At 41.1% G+C, this 24,291-nt stretch overlaps 1 protein-coding gene across 2 annotated transcripts in view; it reads left to right on the top strand.

Annotated features, from left to right (window-relative positions):
* EOGT (EGF domain specific O-linked N-acetylglucosamine transferase) overlaps positions 1–24,291 on the top strand; it is a 45,248-nt gene that overhangs the window by 768 nt on the left and 20,189 nt on the right. The window contains exons 2-10 of one of the 2 annotated variants that reach the window (XM_021007565.2): positions 263–382; positions 3,109–3,163; positions 5,671–5,893; positions 9,408–9,508; positions 10,083–10,191; positions 11,524–11,618; positions 13,751–13,855; positions 17,262–17,368; positions 21,511–21,614. In XM_021007565.2, the coding sequence (XP_020863224.1) occupies positions 5,690–5,893; positions 9,408–9,508; positions 10,083–10,191; positions 11,524–11,618; positions 13,751–13,855; positions 17,262–17,368; positions 21,511–21,614 (825 nt within the window). In that variant the 5' untranslated portion in view covers positions 263–382; positions 3,109–3,163; positions 5,671–5,689. The remainder of the gene's footprint in view (positions 1–262; positions 383–3,108; positions 3,164–5,670; positions 5,894–9,407; positions 9,509–10,082; positions 10,192–11,523; positions 11,619–13,750; positions 13,856–17,261; positions 17,369–21,510; positions 21,615–24,291) is intronic. The other variant, XM_021007568.2, reaches the window with a different exon arrangement.

Here is a 24,291-nt window from a genome sequence, read left to right as displayed (position 1 = left end):
TGGGGGAGGATTGTGGGAAATTTGGACATCCTCTGTTCATCACCAGTAGTGTCTCTTTTGACCATCAATGGGACTCTATTTCATTGTAGGAGCAAGGGAGAAGGAGGGGGGTTGGCTGGAGTGATGTTTGAGAGGGAATTAGCTGGCCTTGGTTGCTGTCTCTTTGCATATGCTTTCTATTTTTCTGGAGGTCTTAGGATCTTAAATTTAGGGGTGGAATGAACCTGAGAGGTAATCTAGTTTAACCCATTTATTTTCGCAGAGAACCAAGGCCCAGAGATGTTAGTAACTTGCCTAATGTCACCCAGGTAGAACCACATAAATCGGGTGTTTCGGTTGTTTTTCAACTGTAACGGGCTTGCTCCCAGGGTAGCCCAGTAAGGTGGGTACTGTCTCAGTTGTATGCTTCTGTACACTCTTGCTTCTCTCTCTTTTCCCCCTAATTCTCCCCCCTCTTTCTCCTTGCAGCCTTTTCCCCTTTCCACAGCTCCTGTGGAAGTAACACTTAGGGAAACATGGATGGCATGAACACTTAGGACAAACCAGAGAACAGTGGCCCTTCTCCAAACAGCTCCTGAGCCATTCCCCAACCTACCGGGAAAAATCTCTTCCCAGCCCTGTGGACTCTTTGAAGGAAGGCTGCCAGGCACCCCAGGGCCCACTTTTTCAGCAGCAGCCAGCTTCTTCTGCCTAGGACTCGTGGGTACATGTCCCAGGCAGAGAGCCAAGGTTCTGATCAAGCTTCTCTGCTTTTCTCCCATGACCTCAGCACTGAACTTCCATAGGGAACTCCTTTAATTTGTGGATTTTGTTAGGGTCAGAACAGTCAAGGGGGGAACGAATTTGGACAAACATTCTGACTTTAGAGAAGGCATAGTCTCAGAGTTAGGAAGATTTGGGTTCAAGTCTTGCCTGAGAACACATTCTAGCTATGTGGCCTGGATAAAAGTCACTTAAACCAGGCAAGTTGCTGAGACTGTGAGTTGCATAACTGTCTCCATTGGTGGTGGGAGTTCCCCACACATGTATATGATGCTTTATGGTTTGCAAAGTGTTTTACAAATGTTATCTCGTTTGATCATCACAACTATTATCCCCATTTTACAGAAGAGGAATGTGAGGTTGAATGACCTGACCATGAATCTGGATCAAAATAAAAACCAAACCATTATGACTGTGATGAGGTTTGGGGGGATCTCTACATAGTGCTTTAAGTTGGCAAAGTGCTTTGAAAACATATTTGATCCTTACAAGAGCTGTGTGAGGTAAGGGCTATTATTACTCCCATTTTACAGAGGAGGAACTGTGGCTTAGAAAGGTTATTTGACTGGCCCAGTCACACAGGTGGTAAGTGGTTTAGTCAGGATTTGAACCCAGGTCCTCTGACTCCAAATTTATTGTTCTCTACACTGTACTACTTGGCTAGTCTTAGTTTTGCAGTAAAGACAGTGAGGTCATCTGCTGAGGGACATTGTGGGGCTTGAGGGAAAAGGAGAAAGTTTAAAATGATGACTTTTGGAAATGTGGTGGGGAATCAATGAGAAATGAGTAACAGGCTTGCCACATGGCAGTGAGGACCGAGTGCGGGTTACCAATTCGGGTAAAACATGAGATTCATAGAGTCACATTCTGAGGATGAGCCTGAAACAAAACTGCTCATTATTTGGGAGGATCATTAGGGCTTGGTGTTGTGGTCTCAGACTTGGATTCAAATTCACCTCTGACATTTATAAGCTGGGTAACCTAGGACAAGCCACATAAACTCTGAGCCTCAGTTTCTTCTTTTGTAAAATGAGGACAATCAAATCTGTAGTGCCTGTCTCACAGTGATATTGTCAGGATCAAGTGAAATGGATGAGATATATAAAATCCTTCATAAACCCTAGAATTATACATCTATCTGTGTGTACATATATATGTATATATATGTATATATGATATATGTATATATTTTCTACATGTTAAAACAATTTCTTAAATTTTTTTTTAAGTTTTGAGTTCCAAATTCGATACGTCTCCTCTCCTCTCCCTGAGATGGTAAGCAATCCAATTACACACACACACACACACACACACACACACACACACACACACACACACACACACACACACACATCATTCTCATCTGAAAGTTGGATATTTATAGTACTGTATGTATTTGGGAAATACCGGATAGAGCAGTGGTGACTGGAGTCAAATGTCCTGGGTTCAAATCCTACTTTGGACCCTTTTTTACTACCTGTGTAATTGTAGACAAATCATTTCAGGTCCTTTGACCTCAGTTTCCTCAATTGTGGAATGAGAGGTTTAGCCTAACTGGCTTCTAAGCCCCTTCCAGCCTCCCATCTGTGGCTGATGTGATAGCTATCTCATAAGGTCAAAAGAAGTTATTTAACAGAGTTAAATTTAGCATATTGAAATGAAAGCTGTGCAGGATGGAGGTTCATGGTGTCATAGGGTTTTGTTCTTCATGTTTGCTGATGTCTGTCAAGTTCATAATGAAAATAAAAGAAAATTTTCAAAAAGAAAAGTCATTTCTCTTCAAATAAGTTTTAATCATAGCATTAATTTAAAAATGTTCTTTAATGCATATTAATGGCATTAAGGGCAGCTAGTTGGTGCAGTAGATAAAGGGCCAGCCTTAGAGTCAGGAAAACTCATCTTTATGAGTTCGACTCCTGCCTCAGATGCTTAAGAGCTGTGTGACCTTGGGCAAGTCACTTAACCCTGTTTGCCTCAGTTTCGTCATCTGAAAAATGAGCTAGAGAAGGAAATGGCAAACCACTACAGGATCTTTTCCAAGAAAACCCCAGATGGGGTCTTGAAGAGTTGATATGACTGGAAATGACTGGGGAAAAAGGCATTTTTCATGAGCTCATAAGATCATAGGTTTGGAACTAGATGGGACCTCAGAGGTCATTTTGTCTGACTTCCTGATTTTTAGATGAGGAAACTGAGGCCCAGATAGTTGACATGACCTGACCAAAATGGCACAGGTCGTCGTGAGTTGGCCTTTACTCCAAAATCAGTGTCCTTCCCACTACCCCATAGTTACCGAAATGAAAAACTTAACCCATCTTTCATACTATTGTATTTCTTTCTTCATAGGTTTTAGAGTCTTAAAAACATCACCGGCAGCTTCTGAACTTCTGAGATTAAGTTGGTAAAATAACTTTTTAAAAAATTTGTCATTATTAATAGAGTCAATTTGTAAAATTATAATCAGACCATACTAAGGTGACAGTTCCAATTAAAGACATTAATGAAAACCAGCCTAGATTGCCTTCCCTTTTGGCTCTCTATGGTACCCTAAGCCCTCTGAGCCACAGAGGAGAGGAAATGAGGTAACCACTGTTGACTTCAGGTCAATACTGGACTTCCCCTGTGCATTTGTGATAAGATGACCTTCTGGGCTAGCCTAAACATGTCAGCATCCTTCTAAAATCTACTTTCCCCCAATATTAGTGAAGGCTAATATTAAAATCAGTGGTGAATTGAATTCCCTTCCCCTCCAACACAATATGGCACGGGTGTCCTGGCAAAAACATTCTTTCTCTATGAGAAAAGAGGGCAAAAAAAGTAGGAAAGTGAATCTGTGGGAGAGAGAGAAGGTGGATCTTTGTAATAAGAAAATGACATTTAATTTTTTAAAAAGTGAATCTGGAATAAGGTCCTTGTGGAGCATATACTGTATTTGATATATGCAAAGGTTCCAGCTATTGAGAAATTCTCTTGGATGGTTACAAATGAGACAAATTGAGCTTTATAGTCTGCTGCTCAGGATGAGGGGTAGTGTTTGGAAGGTTTTGGAAAAGCATATAATTGATATGAGTAGTCTGCAACTCATTATAAATAGGCAAGTTGGGAAAGAAGTGGAGGAAAAGGTATCATGCAACGGAATTTTTTTTGGGGGGGTAAGAAGAAGTGGAAGACATAGTAGGCAATTAGTGACTTGCCCAGGGTCACACAGCTAGTAAGTGTCAAGTGTTTGGTCTGAGGCCGGATTTGAACTCAGGTCCTCCTGACTTCAGGGCCAGTGCTCTATCCACTGGGCCACCGAGCTGCCCCTTGAACTTAGTTTCTGAGGAAATTAGAGATTTGAAAAAGGCAGAGGTGCGAAGCCAGTGTATTCCAGGCATGGGGGGCCAGCAAGTGCAAGGGCTTGGAGATTGAAAATGGAGTGTCATGTATGAGGAAGACAAAGACCAGTCTGGCTAGGCTTGTGAAAAGTTCTGAAGGGGAGGGGCAGGTAGGTGGCACAATGGATAGAGCACCGGCCCTGGATTCAGGAGGACCCGAGTTCAAATCTGACCTCAGACACATAACACTTACAAGCTGTGTGACCCTGGGCAAGTCACTTAATCTCATTGCCTAGCTTAAAAAAAAAGTTCTGAAGGGAAGTAACATGTCAAGAGTCTGGAAAGGCAGGCCAGTGTTGGATAATAGAGGTATTGGCAACCCCTGGAGCTTATTGAGTACAATAATGACACATGGTCAGACCTGCCCCTTGGGCAATAACGCCTTTGGCGACTGTGCTGAGGGAAGATTAGAGTGGGGAGAGATGCGGAAGAGAGACCAATTATGAGCCTATTACAGTAATTCAGGTGAGAGGTTATTAAGGCCTTGCCTAGCATGCTGTCTATAAATGGAGACAAAGGGAATATCAGGGGTGGGGAACCTGCAGGCTTGAGGCCACATGTGGCCCTCTAGGTCCTCAAGTGTGGCCCTTGGACCGAATTCAAACTTGATATGTTCACACGTTCTGTGAAGTTTGGATTCAGTCAAAGGGCTGAACTTGAGGACCTAGAGGGCCACATGTGGCCTTGAGACACAGGTTTCCCATCTCTGGGATGGATATAAAAGATGTTGGGAAGGTAGAAATGATAAGGGTAGGCAACTGGTTAGATATACGGGATGAGAGAGAACGAGGAGCTGAGGATTCTATTCTATTCAATTCAGTAAACATTTATCAAATCCTACTACGTGCCAGGCACTGCACTAGGCACTGGGGATACAAAAAGAGGCAGAAACAGTCCCTGCCCTCATGGAGCTTATACTCTTATGGGTGAGACAGTATGCAAAAATATATAAGAAAACAAGCTATATATGATGATACCAAGGTTGTGAATTTGGGAGACTAGAAGTATTGTTGGACCCTTGAAGGATGTAGGAATTTCAGAAGAGGAGGTGGGTTTTGGGGAAAAGGAATTAGTTCTGTTTTGAACGTGTTGAATTTGAGATGTCTCCAGGGCACGTAGTTTGAAATGTCTAATAAGAACTTGGTGATGGGGACTGGAACTTGGGAGAGAAGACTGGGTCTTGATATGCTGATAGAGATGATAACAAAGCCTTGGGAGCGGATGACATTAGTAAGAAAGGTGTGGAGAGAGAAGAGGACTCACACCAAGGCCCCTGGGGGACACCCACTCTTAAAGGATGTGATACAGAGGATGACTCATGATGATCATAGAATTCCAGCTCTGGAGTTAGGAGGGACCTTTATGGTCTTCTCATCCAATCTCCTCTCTTGGGGAAACTTTGTCTCCGAGGCTTTAGGTGATAGCGAAGATAGGAACCTGGGCCCTTTGACTCCAAATCCAGTCCTTCATCGATGCCCTTTAGTAGAACTGAGGGAAGTGAATTAATGATGTATTTCCATTTGAATGGCAGGCTTTCTTCCCTGGTTACGATGCTAAGGCTACTTGTGTTTGGGGTGCTGCTTCATGACATTCTGGGGAGCAACCAAGAAACTTCTCACCTGAAAGACCTTCCGGGGGCATTGTCATCTACCTACTGGAGCCTTCACTTGCCCGAAGAGCACATTCCTTACTTTCTCCACAACAATAGGCATCTTGCTGCAGTCTGTGACAAAGACCCACGATGTCCTTATAAAGTAGGTCTTTCCCCCCTCTTGCTTGTTTATAGAAAGATGTTGTTTCACGTCGTTTACTGTTTTTGGTTTCAAGGCCTGCTGGTTTTTTGTCCTCGGGGATGAAGTGCATCACCTGCCCCAAGTGAGTTATTCCTTAGACTTCAATGGATGCTTTTAAATTACCAAGCTCTTACTCTATTTCTTTTCCATTATGAGGTACATGAAAGTAATAACTGACGCATGTAGCACTTTAAGGTTTGCAAAGCACTTTGCGCACATCACATCATTTGATCTTCAAAATAAACCTATGAGGTTAAGTGTTATTACCCCTACTTTATTGATAGCAAAATGTACTTTGGAGGTGGTTGAGGGGCTGTGACTGTAATTTGGTTGATGTGGGTCGTTGCGGAGTTGTTTTGATCATGTCCAACTCTCTGTGATCCCGTTTGGGGTTTTCTCGGCAGAGATACTAGAGTGGTTTGCCATTTCCTTCTCCAGCTCATTTGACAGATGAGGAAACTGAGGCAAACAGGGTTGAGTGACTTTCCCAGGGTCACCAAGCTAGTAAGTGTCTGAGGCCAGATTTGAACTCATAAAGATGAGGCTTCCTGACTCCACCTAGCACTCTATCCACTGTGCCGTCTAGACTTTGGATTAAAAAACACCTTTCCCCAATGCATAACAATAACTCCTCTGAAGTTTGGAGTGCTGGATGGTTGCTAGGCACTGAGACATTGAATGACATCCCCATGGCCACACATTTATTCATGAGAGGTAGGACTTGAGAGGCAGAGGGGGGTTCAGTGGAAAGAGAGTTGAATTTGGAGTCAAAGTGCCTGTGTTCGAATTCTGACTTTGACACTTACTACCCATGTGACTGTGGACAAGCCATTTACCTTTTCAGGCCTCAGTTTCCTCATGGGTTGGACTCTGGCCTCTAAGATCCTTTCTGTCTCTAAATCTACGATCCTATGATCTGAATCCAGGCCTTCTGGATTCCAACTTTTTATCTTACTAAGGTACACTGGCTTTCAAAATGCACTTAGAGAGTGCTTAATAAGTGCATGAATATATCCATTACCCACATGCATAGATCCAGTGCCCAGTAAATAAATACAGCAAATGATGATGGAAGGGAAGGATCATAAATCTAGACCTTGAAGGGGCCATCTAGTCCAACTCTCATTTTGAAGAGGAGGAAACTGGACCCTAACGAGGTGATTTGACTTGTCTTAAGTCCCATGGGGATTAAACAGTTAAAATAGGATTGGAAGCTAGGTTGTTACTGACTCCAAGTCAGTGCTCCATGGGCCATCTTTCAACTTTAAAAAAAAAAAAACAAAACAGCCCCAAACCATCCAATACACAGATTTTCAGAAAGCCTGCAATGGCATTCACTGTCAAAACATGATTTCTGTGCTTTGCAAAGGAGGCAAAATGTGTCACTTTGAAGGAAGAGATCTTCACTGAAGCGACTGAGGAGTCTCCCGCATCTCTCTGAAGCTTCCTTCAAACCCTTGGCCTCAGTGTTCGAGTTTTTGGTAGTGTCCACGTAATTAAGATGGCAACTGCGGCTGTCTTCTTTCTGTTTTAGTGGTGTTGGAAATGACTCTGTTTGGAGCCCATGAAGACATTGTTTCATTGCCAGAAAGATCAAAGCTGAGCATTGTAAGGCTTCCCTTCCCAGGCTTGTTAGCACAGGAAATGAGGTGGGGAAGGGCTGCCTGGGAATCGAGAAGGATCCCGCCTGTGAGCCAGCAGGACAGCTGCCATCTAAACTCATGGACAAGGGGTAGCCCACGTGTTTTCCAGCAGCAAGCTCATGCTTCTCTTTTGGAACCAATGTTGGCCTTGCTCATCAGTGGAGTCGCTGATTTCTTGGATTTGATTACAGGTCTATCTTTTCTTTCCTTTTCACAGGGAAAGCAGGGGAATCCTGCAAGTACAGCTGGAAAAGAATGTCTGTGGACTGAATTTAGGGCTAGTCTGCCCATCCCAGGGGCCATTTTTGTTAGTCTACATCACGAAATTCCTTTTAAATTGGCCTAAGGGGCTACAGGTGTGATGGTATCTGTTAGCAAACCAAGTAATGAACATTTTTTTGGGGGGGGATGGTGATGAAAATAATCTGAGCACATTTCATTTGAAAGAATAATTTCTTTTGTATTGACTTTTTTTGTTTTTAAATTACCTTCATTTCCAAATATATCCTTCTCCCCCCCTCCCCCAGCTATTGCTTGTAACAAAGAATATTTTTTAAAAGGAGAGGGGGGCAGGTAACAGTTCAGCAAAACTAACCAACACAGCAATTAAGTCTAACAGGGTATACAGTACTCTAAACCCATAGTCCCCCCCTTCTGCAAAAAAGGGAGAGTGATACATTTTCTCCTTTCTTCTTCGGGCCGAGCTTGATCACAGATTACACAGCACTTTTTTTGTTCTGTCCATTTACACAATCATATTCATTGTGTTCTTCTGGATCTGCTTGTCTCCCTTCCTGTAAGCCTTCCCATATGTCTTTGAGTTTTTTGTATTCATCATTTCTTAGGCTGTGCTAGTATTCTGCTACATTCATATATCACACTTTGTTTCTCCATTGCCCCGGTTTATGGGCATCTTCTTTGTTTCTGATTTTTTCCCCTTCAAAAAGTTCTGCTATAAATATTTTAATGTGTATAGGACTTTTCTATTTTTGACCTCCTTGGGGCACATGTCTAGCAGTGAGCGGCATGTTTGGGTCAGAGCAGGTTTCTTTCAAATAACTTTTTTCAACTTTTTAACATGGAGAATGTGCAGCCTTTATTTCTAAGACCCTAGTCTTGATATTGATGGTATTTCTTTTCTTAAAATGAGTCTAGAAGAACTCAATCTCCTCTAGGGTAGAAACTCTAGGTTTTTGTCTTTGTAGCCCTCTCACTTAGGACAGTGCCTGGTGCCTAGGAAGTCTATGGACCCAGCAGCGGTATCCCTGGGTCAACACACAGTTTAGTGACTTTTTAGGTGCAGTTCCAAATTTCTTCCTAGACCAATTCCCAGCTCCACCGACAGTGCATTAATGCGCTTGCCCTCTCATGGCCTCTCCAATAATGATCATTTTCATTTCTGGTCACCTTTGCCAATCTTATATGTGTCGTGCGGAACCTTGGAATTCTGTTCATTTGAACTTCTCTATTAGTGATTTGTAGAATTTTTCATATATTTGTTGATAGCTTGGATTTCTTCTGCTTTTATTTTTATATATTTGAATCCATTCCTTCTGTATCTTGGATATGAGACTTTTATCAGAGAAACTTGCCACAAAATTTTCCCCCTTTTACCTACTTCATTCTAATTTTGACTGTCTTAGTTTTGTTTGTGGAAAACTGAAAATTTCCTGTAATCAGAATTGTTCATTTTATCTTTTATGATCCTTTTAATCTCTTATTTAGTTATGAGAAATTGATTTTTTTTAAACAGCTTGCATCCAAATGGGATTTGAATGTTAGTAGAAGATTCTAACAGTATGTGAAAAATCATGGTTCTGTTTCTATTTCAGAAACATTTAAAGCATCTTGAATCCTGCTGGGGCTATGAGAAATTGTGCAGGCCAGAGGCTCGGTTTGGCTATCCTGTTTGTAGTTATGTGGATATGGGATGGTAAGTTTTTCTCTCTCTCTCATTCCTTTTTGTTTTTAAAATCTTGTATTTTTTTTCTCTTACTGTATCTGTTTCCCTAGATACCTAACCAATCAATAATTGAGTATTTATTAAGTACCTGTTATGTTTCAGAAACTTTGCAAGATAGCTGCAAAAGCTGACCCACATGTTAATAAATCTGGTTTCCTCTATCCCCCAGCCTTGATATTCTTGTGGGTTCCTAGGGGCAAAAACAATGGCCTTATGGAGACTTTCCTCTCTGTAATACTCTGGAAGATAAAACACTAGCTCTGTACCAGTTCTAAAGGGAAAATTAAGTATAAAAATCTTTTAAAAACCTATTAAGTTAATGAAGTAAAATTGTACTAATTAGCAGCCTGTTATCTTAGGTTCCAGGGTGTAATTCATTCATTTCTACTTTAGATTTTATTATGAAGCCACGAGTATTTGATAAGGCTTTATTCTTATCTTCATGATCACTATTAGGTATCTTTTAACTTTAGGAATTAGAAAAATAAAAATTAAATATATTTTTATAAAAAGGATAAATATTCTGAACTTTTAAAAAAATTAGGACTAATACCATTGAATCAGCTCAGGAGATATTCTGGAAACAAGCAGATTTTGGTTATGCAAAGGAGCACCTGCATGAATTACGGACCCTCTGCCAACCTATGGAAACAGTAGGTATTTTTGTCTTTAAAAACCTATATTTTTCTTCATTTCAAAAACCATCTGAATTCCATTTTTTAAGAAAAATCATAGATTATCCTGTGGAGTGTATCCTTACGATATAAAGAAGGAGTTGTTGATATGAATATTTCTTTAATTTGTATAAAAATCTCCCACTAAAACTCCCTCAGTCTCCCTTTTCCAACCCACATACACAGTAGCCATAGAGACTGCATGGAGTGGTTTACTTTCTGAACCTATTTAATTAATGATAGTTGGGTTGTACTCTGTGGAAATGGGAGGGAATTCCTACACCCAAAACACAGATCCTTGAGACATTGATCACATTGATAATGCTTTGGATTTAAGGAGCTTCTTCCTTCTGGAGAATATTAAAACATGTTCAGGGATTTTATTATGATTTATCTTTATAATTTCCCTCTGAAGTAGTCTGGGAACAGGCAATGTTCTCTCATTTTGTCCATGGCTATTGAATGGGTCACCCAGAGTCATTGATTCATCAGTTTGTGGAGGTTGGGCCCAGGCTTCCAAATTTGGTAAGGTAATATTTAAATCTCCTGATTCCCAGCTTGGGGTTTGTGCCCCCATCAGATCCCAGGAGCCCAGCCTTAGAGCTGGAAAGGACCTCAGAGGTCATGGAGTCTAATATTTTCATATCTACATATTAGGGAATGGAGCCGCAGAGAAGTTAAATAATTAACCCAAGATGTCTCCCGTTATCTCTTGGAGGGATTGTAAAATTAAAAAAAAATCCTGAACTAAATTAATTCAAATTATATGAAATTATAAAGCTCTACTCCCTCTCTTCCCCCCCAGCAATTTGGAATAGTTCAATAGTAGTTCCCCTAAATGAATAATCATAGCACAAGACTGAGCTGGCTCCTGCAGGGCCTGAATTAGCTTTGTGTTAGTAATAGTAATGTTGCCATACTTTGGCCAGAGAGACTAGCAACAGGTCTGTTATAGTAAGCAACAGACCTTATTTTGAATGGCATCTTCTGAAGTGGTGGGCCAGATATTATACGACCCCATATGGGGTCATGACCCACAGTTTAAGAAGTGCTAAAGAGGTCTCCAACAGAAAAAGTTTGAGAGTTCCTGAATTCTGTACCACCAAAATGGCATGAGTTCTTTCTCCTATGGAAATTAGGGAGATGTATCTCATGAAAAACTTCAGAGTTGTGAATTTCTCTAATTATTAGTGATTTGTAGCATTTTAAAATGTATTTGTTGATAGCTTGACTTTATTTCTGTGAAAGCTGCTTTGGCATATCCTTTGAGACTGAGAAATGGCCCTTCTTGTTTCTTGTTTATTCCTTCAGGGTGATTCGTGGCTAGTTTGCTCACGCTACCTTCAGTACTGCAGAGTATCAAACTTATACATTGATCTAAGACGGGTGAAGAGAAATCATGACAGGTACTTTTATGGCTCCTCTAAGTTCTGATAGACCCAATCAATCAACCCATAAACATTTATTAAATACCTACTATGTTCTAGGCACTGTGCTAAGTGCTGGGGATACAAAATGAGGTGAAAGGCAGTCCCTTGCTTCAAGGAACTTACAATCTAACAGGAGATAACAACCTGCAAACAAATAGGTGCAAAGCAAGCTATCTAAATGGGAAATAATACTGTTATCCCTTCCACATCATGGGGGTTAGAGATGTAGTGCCCCCTTGATCTGGAAAATCTGCATAAAATATTTTGGCCCTTCCTTTGTACCAGAGAAGTCTGAATTTTTTCTTTTTCTTTTATGGGGTGTTTATAGTACTTTATTGTAAAATTTGGGTTGATATTATATAATACTAAACATACATTTTATGCACTTCTGAGTTGCTAAACTTTTTCTGTGTTGTCTGCTGGCCTTCATATGTTGTCTTCAGCTTCTGCAAAACTCTCCAAAAATTCCCATTCAATTTCTTTGAGGGGTGGGGAGCCTGTGGTCTCAAGGCTACACATGGCTCTCTAGGTCCTCAAGTGCGGCCCTTTGACCGAGTCCAAACTTCACAGAACAAATCCCCTTGATAAAAGGACTTGTTCTGTAAAACTGAGTCCAAACTTCATAGAACAAATTCCTTTAATAAAAGGATTTGTTCCGTAAAACTTGGACTCGGTCAGAGGGCACTAGAGGACCTAGAGGGCTACATGTGGCTTTCAGGCTGCAGCTTCCCCATCCCTCTATGCCAACCCACAGTATATGAAAATGGCAATGGGGAAAGTTGAGGTGTGGAAGGAATAACGGTTGAGGGAAGGTACTGGAATTTAGAGATATTGAGGAAGGCTTGCTGTAGAAGGTGGAAATTTAGTTAAGACTTGAAGCAAGGGAGGTCAGTAGTGGGAGCAGTGGGGGAGGGGGACATTCCAGGCATGGAGGATGGCTAGAGAAAATGCCTGGAGCCGAGAGATGAAAGATGGAGTGAGTGCCTTGTTTGTGGAGGCAGGTGTCACTAGATCAAAGAGTGCGTATAGAAAAGTAAGGTGTAAGAAGCCTGGAAAGGTAGGAGGGGTCTGGGTTATGAGGGGCTTTGAATGCCACACTTTGGCCAAACGGCCAAATTTGTATTTGATCCTGGAGGTGATAGGGAGCCTGTCAACTTTGCTTGACACAAATATCTTATGGGGTTGGAGATCAAAGCCACCTATTTTGAGATTCTGTATGGAGTACATACATTTATTGTTGAGAGTATCTATCTACTACTTGGTATCTACTTCCATGCCTTCTATTCCTTTCAAACCTGTCTCTCTGCTTTTCTATAAATTTGGTGCTCGCTCTCCCATCTCCATGACTTTGCATAGGTTGCCCCTTATCTGGAATGTGATTCCTCATGACCTCTGACTTAGACTCCCGGGCTTTCTTCAAGGCTTGTCTTGGGAAGCCTTTTCTTATCCCCCTACTTGTTAGGCTCTTTCCCTACTGAAATTCTGTTGTGTTGATTGATTTTTAGAGAGGTAAGAAGGCTAGGTTTCAGGTCTCACCTCTAATACAGACCTAATGTGTGACCCTAGGCAAGTCCCTTAACCTCTAAGTGCCCCAAGTAACTCTAATATTGTAAGTTGCAGAACAATTGCTGATCCCCATGAGAACTTTCTCACTAGGAATACCCTACACCAAGGAAATCACAAATTGGTTTTAAAAAATCAATTTAATGGCCTCAGACACATGATGCTGACTAGCTGTGTGACCCTGGGCACGTCACTTAACCCCATTGCCTAACAAAAACCATAAAAAACCAAAAGATTTTGGATCTCCTTTTAACCCGATTACCTCGCCAAAAAGCAAAAAAAGCAAACACAAAAACTAAAAATAATACCCCCCCAAATCAGTTCAAATGTTTTATTCTCTCAGCAGAATATAAGCTTCTTGAGGGCAGGAATGGTTTTACATTGTGTCTTTGTGTTCCCAGCACCCAGTGCAGGTCTTATACCCACTAAGTGGTTAACAGTGCTCCTTGGATGGAATTGAATGTGCACATTTTGATCTTGTCTGTGTGTTAAGTCATACCAGAAGCTACTGAGAGTTAACCTGATGCTTGTTTATTGTGAGACAGATTTAAGGAAAACTTCCTGCAGAAAGGTGACATAGGAGGTCACTGTAAACTTGATGTTGACACATTGATATCTGAAGGTCAACGTAAAAGCCCTCTACAGTCCTGGTAAGTGTGAAAAAAAAACTATCTATGGATATATATCCTTGACAGGCATGCATGGATTATCTATCTGTCTAGCTATCTCTCTATCCATTCATCCATCCATCCATCTATCTGTCTGTCTGTCTGTCTGTCTATCTATCTGTCTGTCTATATCTGTCTGTCTGTCTGTCTATCTGTCTGTCTGTCTGTCTGTCTATCTGTCTGTCTGTCTATCTATCTGTCTGTCTGTCTGTCTGTCTGTCTGTCTATCTATCTATCTATCTATCTATCTATCTATCTATCTATCTATCTATCTATCTATCTATCTATCCATCTATCCACTCTCCTCCTACTCCATCTGTATTAATGAGATCCCAGGTCCTTTTGAGCATTTGAGTATAAAGAGAAAGAGATAGGGATTGGGCCTGTGATTGCATAAGTGTAGGGATACCGATGTTTGTTTCCAGATGAGGAAACTCCTCCTCCTAATACAAGTTAGGGCCTTCTCTGCATCTCACAGCCTGAGAGAGTTGCCTAGAGCATTGAGAGGTTAAGGGGCCTCCCCAGGGTCACACAGTTAGTACATGTCAGAGTTAGGACATAAACCCAGCTCTTTCTAGATCTGAGACCAGCTTTTTCTCCAAATTATTTTCCAGCCATGCAGACATATTCTCAGATTTTGGTGTGGCATTTTAAATTAGGATGATATTAACATATTTCTAGAGAAGGCAGAGCCGGACTTATAAAGAGACTCTCTCACATCATACCCCAAAGAAACATGAGTTTATTAGAAATTCAAGGTAGGTCAATATCTGTAACAACACTTAACTGATTATAAATACCAATGAGGATTAGATTAGTATTTATCATTTAGATTTCATTGGAGAGTATCTGTGACTTCATGCTTTGTCAGTGTTGGGAGGGACACAGATAGAATCTCAGAGCTGAAAGGGCCCTCAAAGACCATGGAAGCCAACCTGTAGCTGGATGAGAATCCTCCCTACAGGACCCCCAGCAAGTGGTCATTTAAGTTTTGCTTCACGATCTCTAGTAAGGGGAAATCCCAAGGCAGCCCATTTGCCTTTTAGATAGTGTGGATGATTAGGAAAATTTTCCTGTCATCCAGCCACCTTTCTGGGTATAAAACCCGAGGCCGAAGGAATTCTGTAACTGAGTGATGAGTGTCACGGTCTCTAGGGGTGAAAGGAATGCAGTGGTGTCTGTTTATGATATTGATCTTGGAGTAAGAATAGTAAGATCTGTGTGTGGCAAACTGTGATACAACTGTTTTCTATGGCTCATAAGTGCAGTGTTTGGGGACACAGTTTGACTCATACCATCTAGCAAGCCGTGGAAAGCCAGCTGGATAAGGAGTCAGAGGACCTGGCTTCCAGTCCCACTTCTGCCATTTAGTACTTTTGTGACCTTGGGCAAGCTATTGGATTTCTGGGCCTCAGTTTCCTCATTTGTAAAATGAGACGGTTGCACTGGGTGATTTCTGAGGTCCCTTCCAAATCTAGAGCTGTGAGGCAAATGTCGTATTACAATTCAGTATTCTGCACATTCATTTTTTTGAAAATAAAGATTTCTTGTGATGAGTTATGTAAGTTTCTCATGATGGGTTTTTTTTGATATAGCTTTTCTATTTATGCTAAAATAGACTTCATTTACATTCAAGGAAATTATGCTATATAACCTGGGACAATGCTTTGCAAGAGAGAACTGATGATCCATTTTTTTCCCCCCAGTACAGGCTGAGATGTGTTGCTATATTCTTTTTCTTTTTTTTTTTCTTTTGGCTAGTCAAGGGGTTAAGTGACTTGCCCAGGGTCACATAGCTAGTTAAGTGTCAAGTGTCTGAGGCTGGATTTGAACTCAGGTCCTCCTGACTTCACTGCCAGTGCTCTATCCATGGTGCCCCCTAGCTGTCCCTGCATTGCTATATTCTTGAGGCACCTGATAATCTTGAGTTGCTATCTTTCTCAGAGAAAATGGAACTTTAGGAAACTGAGGCATTAAGAGGTGAAGGAACTTGGTCCTGACCCTTTCAAGTCCCTAACTCCTGCTATCCTGATTGGTAACTGGCTGACTATTTCAGGTGGGCCCCAACCATGCTTCACTTTATTCCCCATTCCTAGGCCATCTTTACCCCAGCCATTTTTTTTTAGGCAATTGGGGTTAAGTGACTTGCCCAGGGTCACACAGCTAGTAAGTGTCAAGTGTTTGGTCTGAGGTCACATTTGAACTCAGGTCCTCCTAACTCCAGAGCTGGTGCTCTATGCACTGCACCACCTAGCTGCCCCATACCCCAGCCATTTTGCCACCACGGCCTTGGTCCTGAGCTCCTCATCCCACAACATGTAATTCTGGAACCATCACTGAGTCAATATTTCCATTGCTCCTGAGAAGGCTGTGCCAATCTCTTCCAGCTCCTCTCTACTCATTATTCCTGTTACTTTCCAAACCAAAGTGCCCTTCCTTAGTCACTATTCTCCTTATGTATAATTTTTCATTATTATGATATATGATATAACATGATATGTATAATACAATATGATATGATGTAACAACACAATATGATATAATATAACATAGCATGATATAATATAATGTAACATAACAACAATATATTATATAAGATAACATAACATGATGTAATACAACATAACATAACACATAATATAAAAATATGATATATGGTATAGTATAATACAATATTAGCTTGAGGTGGGGGTCTGCCTTTGCTTTGTGTTTATGCTCTAAGGCACATAATAAGTGCTTAACAAATGCTTTTTTATCCATTCATTTTGGTCATTCCTTGCTCACGGTCACCCAACTAAGTGTCTGAGGCAGATTTTGAGCCCAATTCTTTCTCACTTGAAATCCAGTACTGTATTCCCTAAGGCACGTTCATTTTTCCTCTACCTCTGACTCAGAGAAACCTCCCTTACTCGTCAGGCTCCAGGCTACTTAGCCTTAAATTGCTTAAATCTTAATTTTGCAAACAATGTTACATCAGAATGTAACTCACTGGTTTAAATTTAAGGTTAGTTTAATTGTTCAGTAGATTACATTTTACATCTTCTTGTATATTTTGTATCTTAAAGTTGAACATCAAGTTACTTAGATGCAAATTGTAATGACTGTAAGGAATCCATCTATATTCTTGTTAGAGTTCCAAGTTGTTGATGTAGAAGGGTAAGGAATACCTCTAATTTGCTCCACTCTTCATCTGGAGAGGAAATAGCTGTTTACTCCTTGGATTAAGCGTAATTTAGGGTCTTGTAACCTCAAAGCTGTTTCATTAGTTTTATTGGAGTAATTAATGTTGGCTATCTCAGATAGGTAATCTGTCTCCTGCAGACTTGTAAGTGACTAGCTTGTAATGGGAGTCTCAGAAGCTGAAGCATATCATAATTGATCATTTCAGGTTTGCTGAACTACAAACATATACAGAGCTAAGCTTCAAACCTATTGAAGATGGCAAGTGTGACATTGTAATCGAAAAGCCAACCTACTTCATGAAGTTAGATGCAGGTAATGGATGGCTTGTCTGTCTGCTCCTTTTGAAGATGCCTAGCTGGTCTAGGGAGATGTTTCTCATTGTTAATAATGAAGATGCTGTGTATTCAGTAGCGGTGACCTATGATGATTTCCTTTGGCCACAGAAGTAGAAATATGGTATCAATTGGGGTTGGAAATTCAAGTTGGGCAGTGATAGGAGCAGTAAATTTCTTTTCAATCTTTCGTAGCTAAATGAAAGTAGGGTATGTCTCTGGGGAAGCAGCTAAACTTGTGAGAACTTCTTTTCTCTGTCATATCTTACAAAGAAGAATCTTCAAAGTGACATAGATGTCCAGTCTTCATTATGCTTCATGAAAACTAATTTCATTAAAAGTCATTTTCATACTCAGGGTGGGCAAAATACTTTTCAAAAACCTTTTCAAGGTGAGCTTTCTAATTTAGCTTTTTTTTTTTGGTAACTGAAGTATTCACTCCTGTGAATTTTGAAAAATAAAATAATTTCACCCCCCCATAAAGAGCTGTGTCTTTTGACTACAAACCTATCATTTTAATTTTTAAAATCATGGCCTACTTCTGAGGTTGAAGTGTTGAGGCTGTAATACGTTATCTCCCTCATTATGAGAGGCAGATTACTCTGCTATACCTGATGAAAATTCATGAGAGGCTGGGCTTAAAGTAGAATATAGAGAACTGTCTGTCATGAATCTTTCAGAATTATCACAATTTCTTGATCATAATTTTAATGTGCTCTGCCTTTTGAAGACATAATTCTTATGTAAGAAAGTTTCGGGTTTAGAACTCAGACAAACTCAGGTGTTTTTTTTTTAAAGTACGCACAGCAAATAAAAATGAAATGGTCAAGGTTCTGACTCATTAAATAAAAAATGCAAATTAAAGATGCACAAGAAAAAGTCTGTGAAAGAACCGACTCCACAGTGAACATTTGAAATTTATGTACACGCTGACAAAAGTCCCTCAAGTAAAAGCAAATGCCAGTGTGGAGATGTGCTATTTCTTCTCCAGATTCCTAACAACTAAGGTCAAAACTAGGGCAGAACAGCTGGGGCTTTGCTCTAGGCTCCTGAAGTTTAGAGGGTGCTGATAGCCTTTGCATTTTTTTCAGCATAGAAAGAATTGCACTTAGCACCCAATTAGTGAGGATAATTAAAACAGCAAGTTACTAGATGACTCATTCCTTCCTACCCCCTGCTCATGTCAGCTTCTACTTGACCTGTTCACTCCTAGTGGCAGCTTCCTTGTATGTGGGTAGAAGGAAGAGGTACACCTCCATCTCCCCCTTTCCCTTTCCCATTCTCCCTCATCCCACATTGACCTGGTTATGGCTCTTTGCCACTTGGCTTTTTTTTAAAATTCTTGTTAAAAAACTTGGGTTATGAGTTTGAGCATCTTTATGTGTAAGATTTATTTGACTACAAATTCCTCAGAGGGGGCAGGGCCTGTGTTTTCTTTCTTTCTTTTCTTTTTTTTTTTGCCATTTTCTAGAGCATCTTACATAGTTTGGGGACCACTAAAGGGCCCCAAGAAATATTACTGATACAGTAAATGAATAGATTATTCACTAGGTACTAAGTTCTTGGAATACAAAACCAAAAGTTACTGCAGTCCCTGGGCTTAAGGAACTTGTATTTTAATAGATAATATTTATGTGAATATATTTACAGATATTTATATTACAATGTGAGAGCAGTGTTCTGGACTCTTTGGGCAGTCTGGTGAAGTCTATGGAACTTTTCCAAGAACAGTGTTTTTAAATGTATAAAATACAATACATAGGATTACCAAAAAGCTGTAATGAAATACAGTTCAAATATATATATATATTTAAAGTTCATGGAAATCCAGCCTCAGATGCTTAGATGCTTTGTAATCCTGCACAATTCATGTAACCTCTCTAAGTCTCAGTTTTCTTATCTATAATATGGGGATAATAACACTTACCTCACAGAATTGTTGTGGAGATCAAATGAGTCAACACATGTAAAACGCTATATACATGCAGGCTCTTATTATTAGGTTAAGAACCCATAGTGAATTAAGACAATTTAAGAAAAGAGTTAGTTACACCCTAAGTGCTATATGGTTAATCTGGGATCTGGAAAATGGTTTTTGTTTGTTTGTTTTGTTTTTTGTCTTTGAAACTGTGATTTCATTGTTTTAGGGAACTCCCCCTGCCAAGTCCAGTTGGTATGAGAGAGGGTCACATAGTCAGTATGTGTGAAAGGCAGGACTTAAGCCCAAGTCTTTCTGACTTCGTGGCTAGATCTCTAACCACTACCTCACACTACCTCTCATTGGGAAAATATGAAAATATACCCTTTGTGAAAATCCAGTAAATCTGTTCTCTGAGAGGGTGTAACTAGAAGAATTGATTATTTTTATGGTTGTCATTTGTTTCATTATAGGAATAAAGCCATAATTATGTTTTCAGGTGTTAAAAGGCACAATGTTTCATTTTATATTCAACATTGGCCTCCTTTAAAATATGCATTTTAAAAATGCGAATCTGTGTGGTTCAATTTAACCTTCCAGAATTCTGCAACAGCAGCTTATAGAGATCGGTGCTGGTTTACAGAAAGATGAGAGCGTGGATCCAGATTTTTAAAGTACAGGCGGTAACCAAGTGACCTTTAGAATATGAAAGCCTCAGTGTCCCTACCCCCCATATCTAGTGTGTCCCCTTCCAGGGTGGAAATACCTCCACAGGGGCAGGATGGGAGAATTTCTCATGTCCTGAGTTGTAACTTGGTAGGGATTTCACCAGAGAAGGGATGTTCTAAATGGTGGTTGTATTCTGTTGTTCCACCTGTACTATATAGTTCAGCTCCATTGTGGATTAAATCAGTTTAGCACCATTCATTGATTCAGACCTGGAAGAGGCCTTAGAAGTCCCTACCCCATTTTAGGTGTGAAATAACTGAGATAAGAGAGGTCAGGTGACTTGCCCAAGGACTCAGAAGTGGCCGAACTGGGATTTGAACCCAGGTCCTTTGCCTCCAAATTCACATTTCCTCTTGTGGCCTGGGCAGGGGACCCAATTCCCATTTGCCTATGGTACTTCAGGACTCTGTGATTTTTATCAGTCAGTCAGTCAACAAATGCCAGGCGCTGTGCTAAGTGCTAGGAATACAAAAAGAGACAAAAACCAACCTCTGCTGTCTGGGAGCTCACAGTTGAAGGACATCGTGCAAGCAATGAAGTGCAAAGAAGCCATGACAGGAGAGTTTGGGGGCAGCCTCAGAGGGAAGGCCCAAGCTTAAGGAGGCCTTCCTGCAGAAGGGGGGGCTTGAGCTGAAGCTTGAAGTAAGCCATGGGGTGCAGATGAGGAGGGAGAGTTTTTCAGGCATGGGGGACAGCTGGGGGAAATGCTTGAAGTCAGAGATGGAGTGTTGTATTTGAGGAATGGCAAGGAGGCCTGTGTCACTGGGCTCTAGAATACCTGCAGGGGAGTCAGGTATAAGGAGACTGGAAAGGTGGAAAGGTGCAGGTTGTGCAGGGCTTTAAAAGCCAAACAGAGGATTTTCTGTTTGATCCTGGAGGCAGTAAGGGGCCACTGGAGTTTAGTGAATACGGTGAGGACGAGGGCCTGCCTGTTCTTTGGCACCAACAATTCAACAGCTGAGTGGGAGATAGATCAGAGAGAGGAGAGATGAGGCAGGGAGACCAATGAACAGGTCATCGCAGGTATCCAAGTACGAGGGAATAGGGGCCAGCGTCAGGGTCCTGGCAGCGTCAGCAGAGAATAGATTGTATGGGAGAGATGTTGTGAAGGTAGCAATAAGAGAACTGGACAGCTGGTTGGATGTGGGGATTACCTCAGTTACCTTTGATGCAGAGGCAGCGTGGTGCAGCAATGACTTGGCTTCAAGGCCATTCTGATACTTACTGCCGAGGTGACCTTGGATAAGTCACTTCTATTTCCTGGACCCCAATTTCCTCTTCTCTAAAATGAGGACAGTGGACTAGGTGACCTCTGTGACCTCTTCTAGCTGGAAATCTGTGAGGAGCCTCTGAACCTTTCTGGGCCCCAGTTCCCCATCTGTAAAACTGGATGGCCTTGGAGGTCCTTTGGGATTTGGAATCTAGGATTCTTGATTCTTTTTGGTTAATGACGGATTTCTTTTCTTCAATACCAGGTGTTAACATGTATCACCACTTCTGTGATTTTATCAATCTCTACATTACTCAGCACGTTAACAATTCCTTCAGTACAGATGTCAACATCATCATGTGGGATACTGTGAGTAAGACTGTGCTGTGTGCAAAGGCATTGCTTCCTTCAGTTCTCTTCTCCTCTCCCTTTTTCTCTCTCTCTCCTTCCCTCTCTTCCTCCTTCTGTATCCTCTTCTCTCTCTCATGCTCGCCATCCTTTCTCTCTGTCCCGTCTCCATTTTTCTCTCTCATTCTCTCCCTCCCTCCTTCTCTTTCATTCTCTTCCTCCTTTCTCCTTTCTCCCTTCTTATTTCTATCTCATTCTCTCTCCTTCTTTTTCTCCATTTTTCTTCTTTCCTCTTCTCTTCTTCCTCCTCCTCTCCTTCTCCTCCTCCTTCTCTTTCTTCTTATCTCCCTCTCTCCTTTCCTCTCTTCCTTCCTCTCTCTTTCTGTCTTTCTCTCAGTGTGAACATAATGGAATGTGACTGACTTCCTTGAGACACACATAAATATGAACGTTTGTCCTTCATGATTGACAGTGATACTGTTGAAGATGGAGAACACCAAGTCTTGTGGTGTCGCTATTTTTTGGTGCAGATTTTGCTGAAAAGATTATAGAGTCTTTCTATACAGCATAGAGTTGAAGATGACCTTTTGTTGAAGTAAGTTTTATTGATTCCAGTCATTTCTAGATGCAGCCTCATCCCATAGCATTGAACCTCCCTTGTAGCAAAGAAAAACAGGCAAACATAAAACGTGATGGTGGTGACTGTGCCTGGCATTGGATTCAAGCTCTCCTTTCATCCCCCCCCCCCCGCCCCACGAGAGGAGGCCTCGATGTTTTGTTATCTGTCCTCTAGGACCAATGTGTGTCATTGAAGTTACTCAGAGGTCCATTACCTTTGACTATTGTTTTCATTTATGTTGTTATGGTCATTGCTGTTAGCACAGTGCTTGGCCCGTAGTAGGTGCTTAATCAATGTTTATTGATTGATTATTGTTCCTCTGGCTCCGCATTCTTTGCTCTGTAGCCATTCAAATAAATTGAAAGCTATATTTTTTTTGGGGGGTGAGACAATTGAGGTTAAGTGACTTGTGCAGGGTCATGCAGCTAGTGAGTATCATATGTCTGAGGGCAGATGTGAACTCAGGTCCTCCTGACTCCAGGGCTGGTGCTCTATCCACTGTGCCATCTAGCTGCCCCCTGAAGGCTATTTTCCACCTTGCTTCTGTTGACTCTCTTTGTGAGTGGGTGGTCTCTGATTCTAGGCTGTCCTGACTGGGTTATGACAACTTGCAATCTCTTCCAGCTCCCTTTCTGGCCCTTGTTTGTGCTAGGTCACTGGTGACCTCAGAATGACCAAGTCTAGCAGTGTTATCTTTTCCCATCTTCAGCATCTTTGACCCAATTGAGCCTCCTCTGCTTCTTGGTGCATTCCTCTGTTGGCTTCCATGACTGGTCTTCCATGGTTCTCCTCTCACTTACCTGAACACTCCTTTATCTCTTTCACTGGCTTCTCCTCTTCCTCCCACTCCTGAAGTATGGGTAATGGAACCATCAAAAATGCTTCAATGACCTTTATTCCCACCCTTCCACTATTTTATTCCTTTCTCCTCTATTCCCTCTCCCCCAAATTGGAAAAATAAAGCCCTTATAACAAATGTACATAGTCAAGGAACACATATGCCCACATTAACCATGTCTAAAATGCATTCAACATTGTAATCAATTATTTGGCTGAAGATGCAGAAAGAATACTTAGGACATTTGCAGGTGACTCAAAACTGGGTGGGCTAATACACTGCAGAGTAGAATCAAGATTTAAAAAGGTCTACCAGAGTTATTTTTACCAAGTTGTACAGTGTTGGTTTTGGTTCCAGAAATAAATAGAATAACTACTCAGTGTGGGGAGAACTGTCTTAACCACAGCTCATTTGAGAAGAAAGATCTAGGGATTTTAGCTGTTGAATCAAGTGACTATTTTTTTCTCTGTGAAAATCCTTAGTGCAATGCTGTCAGGGTGTCACAAATTTCTTTCTTTCTTTCTTTTTGGTGAGGCAATCAGAGTTAAATGACTTGCCTGGGGTCACACAGCTAGAAAGTGTCACGTGTCTGAGGCCACATTTGAACTCAGGTCCTCCTGAGTCCAGGACCATCCATTGTGCCACCCAACTGGTGTCCCAAATTTCATATGGCAGGACTTCTCATGTAACCTTTAAAAAACAAGTGATTTTCTTTGTCATTCTCACAGAGCCTCAGTTTTCTCACCTGAAAATGCGGCTGGTATTAATAACTAATAGCTAACTTGACATAGTGCTTTAAGGTTCACAAAGTGCTTTTGCATACATTGTCCCATTTGATCCTCACAGGAACTCTGTGAGGTAAATGCTATTATTATTCCCATTTTACAGATGAGAAAACTGAGGATGAGAGAGGTTAAGTGGGACAGGTAGTAATTGTCTGAGATGGCATTCAAACTTGGGACGTCCTCACTCTCTACCAATTAATCAACAAGGATTTATCAAATGCTCAGTTTGTACTGGGGATACACAGAAAAAGTCAGAACAGTCCCTTTCCTCAAAAGCTTACTTTCCAGTGGGAGAATCAACATTTTCATAAGTAGGCTTATGCAAGATGCTAGCTGAGTAGATTTGATGATGATAACAATGACAATAACAACCAGCATTTGTAGAGTGCATTAAAGGTTGCAAAGTGCCTTATGTGTATTATCTCTCTGATACTAATAACAGTTAGGTGCTATTTT

Source organism: Phascolarctos cinereus, unplaced genomic scaffold, assembly GCF_003287225.1.
Source record: "Phascolarctos cinereus isolate Bilbo 61053 unplaced genomic scaffold, phaCin_HiC Scaffold_4;HRSCAF=312, whole genome shotgun sequence".
Taxonomy (NCBI): Eukaryota; Metazoa; Chordata; class Mammalia; order Diprotodontia; family Phascolarctidae; genus Phascolarctos; species Phascolarctos cinereus.
Note: the sequence above shows the minus strand (reverse complement) of the source record. Positions and strands in the feature narration are given on the sequence as shown.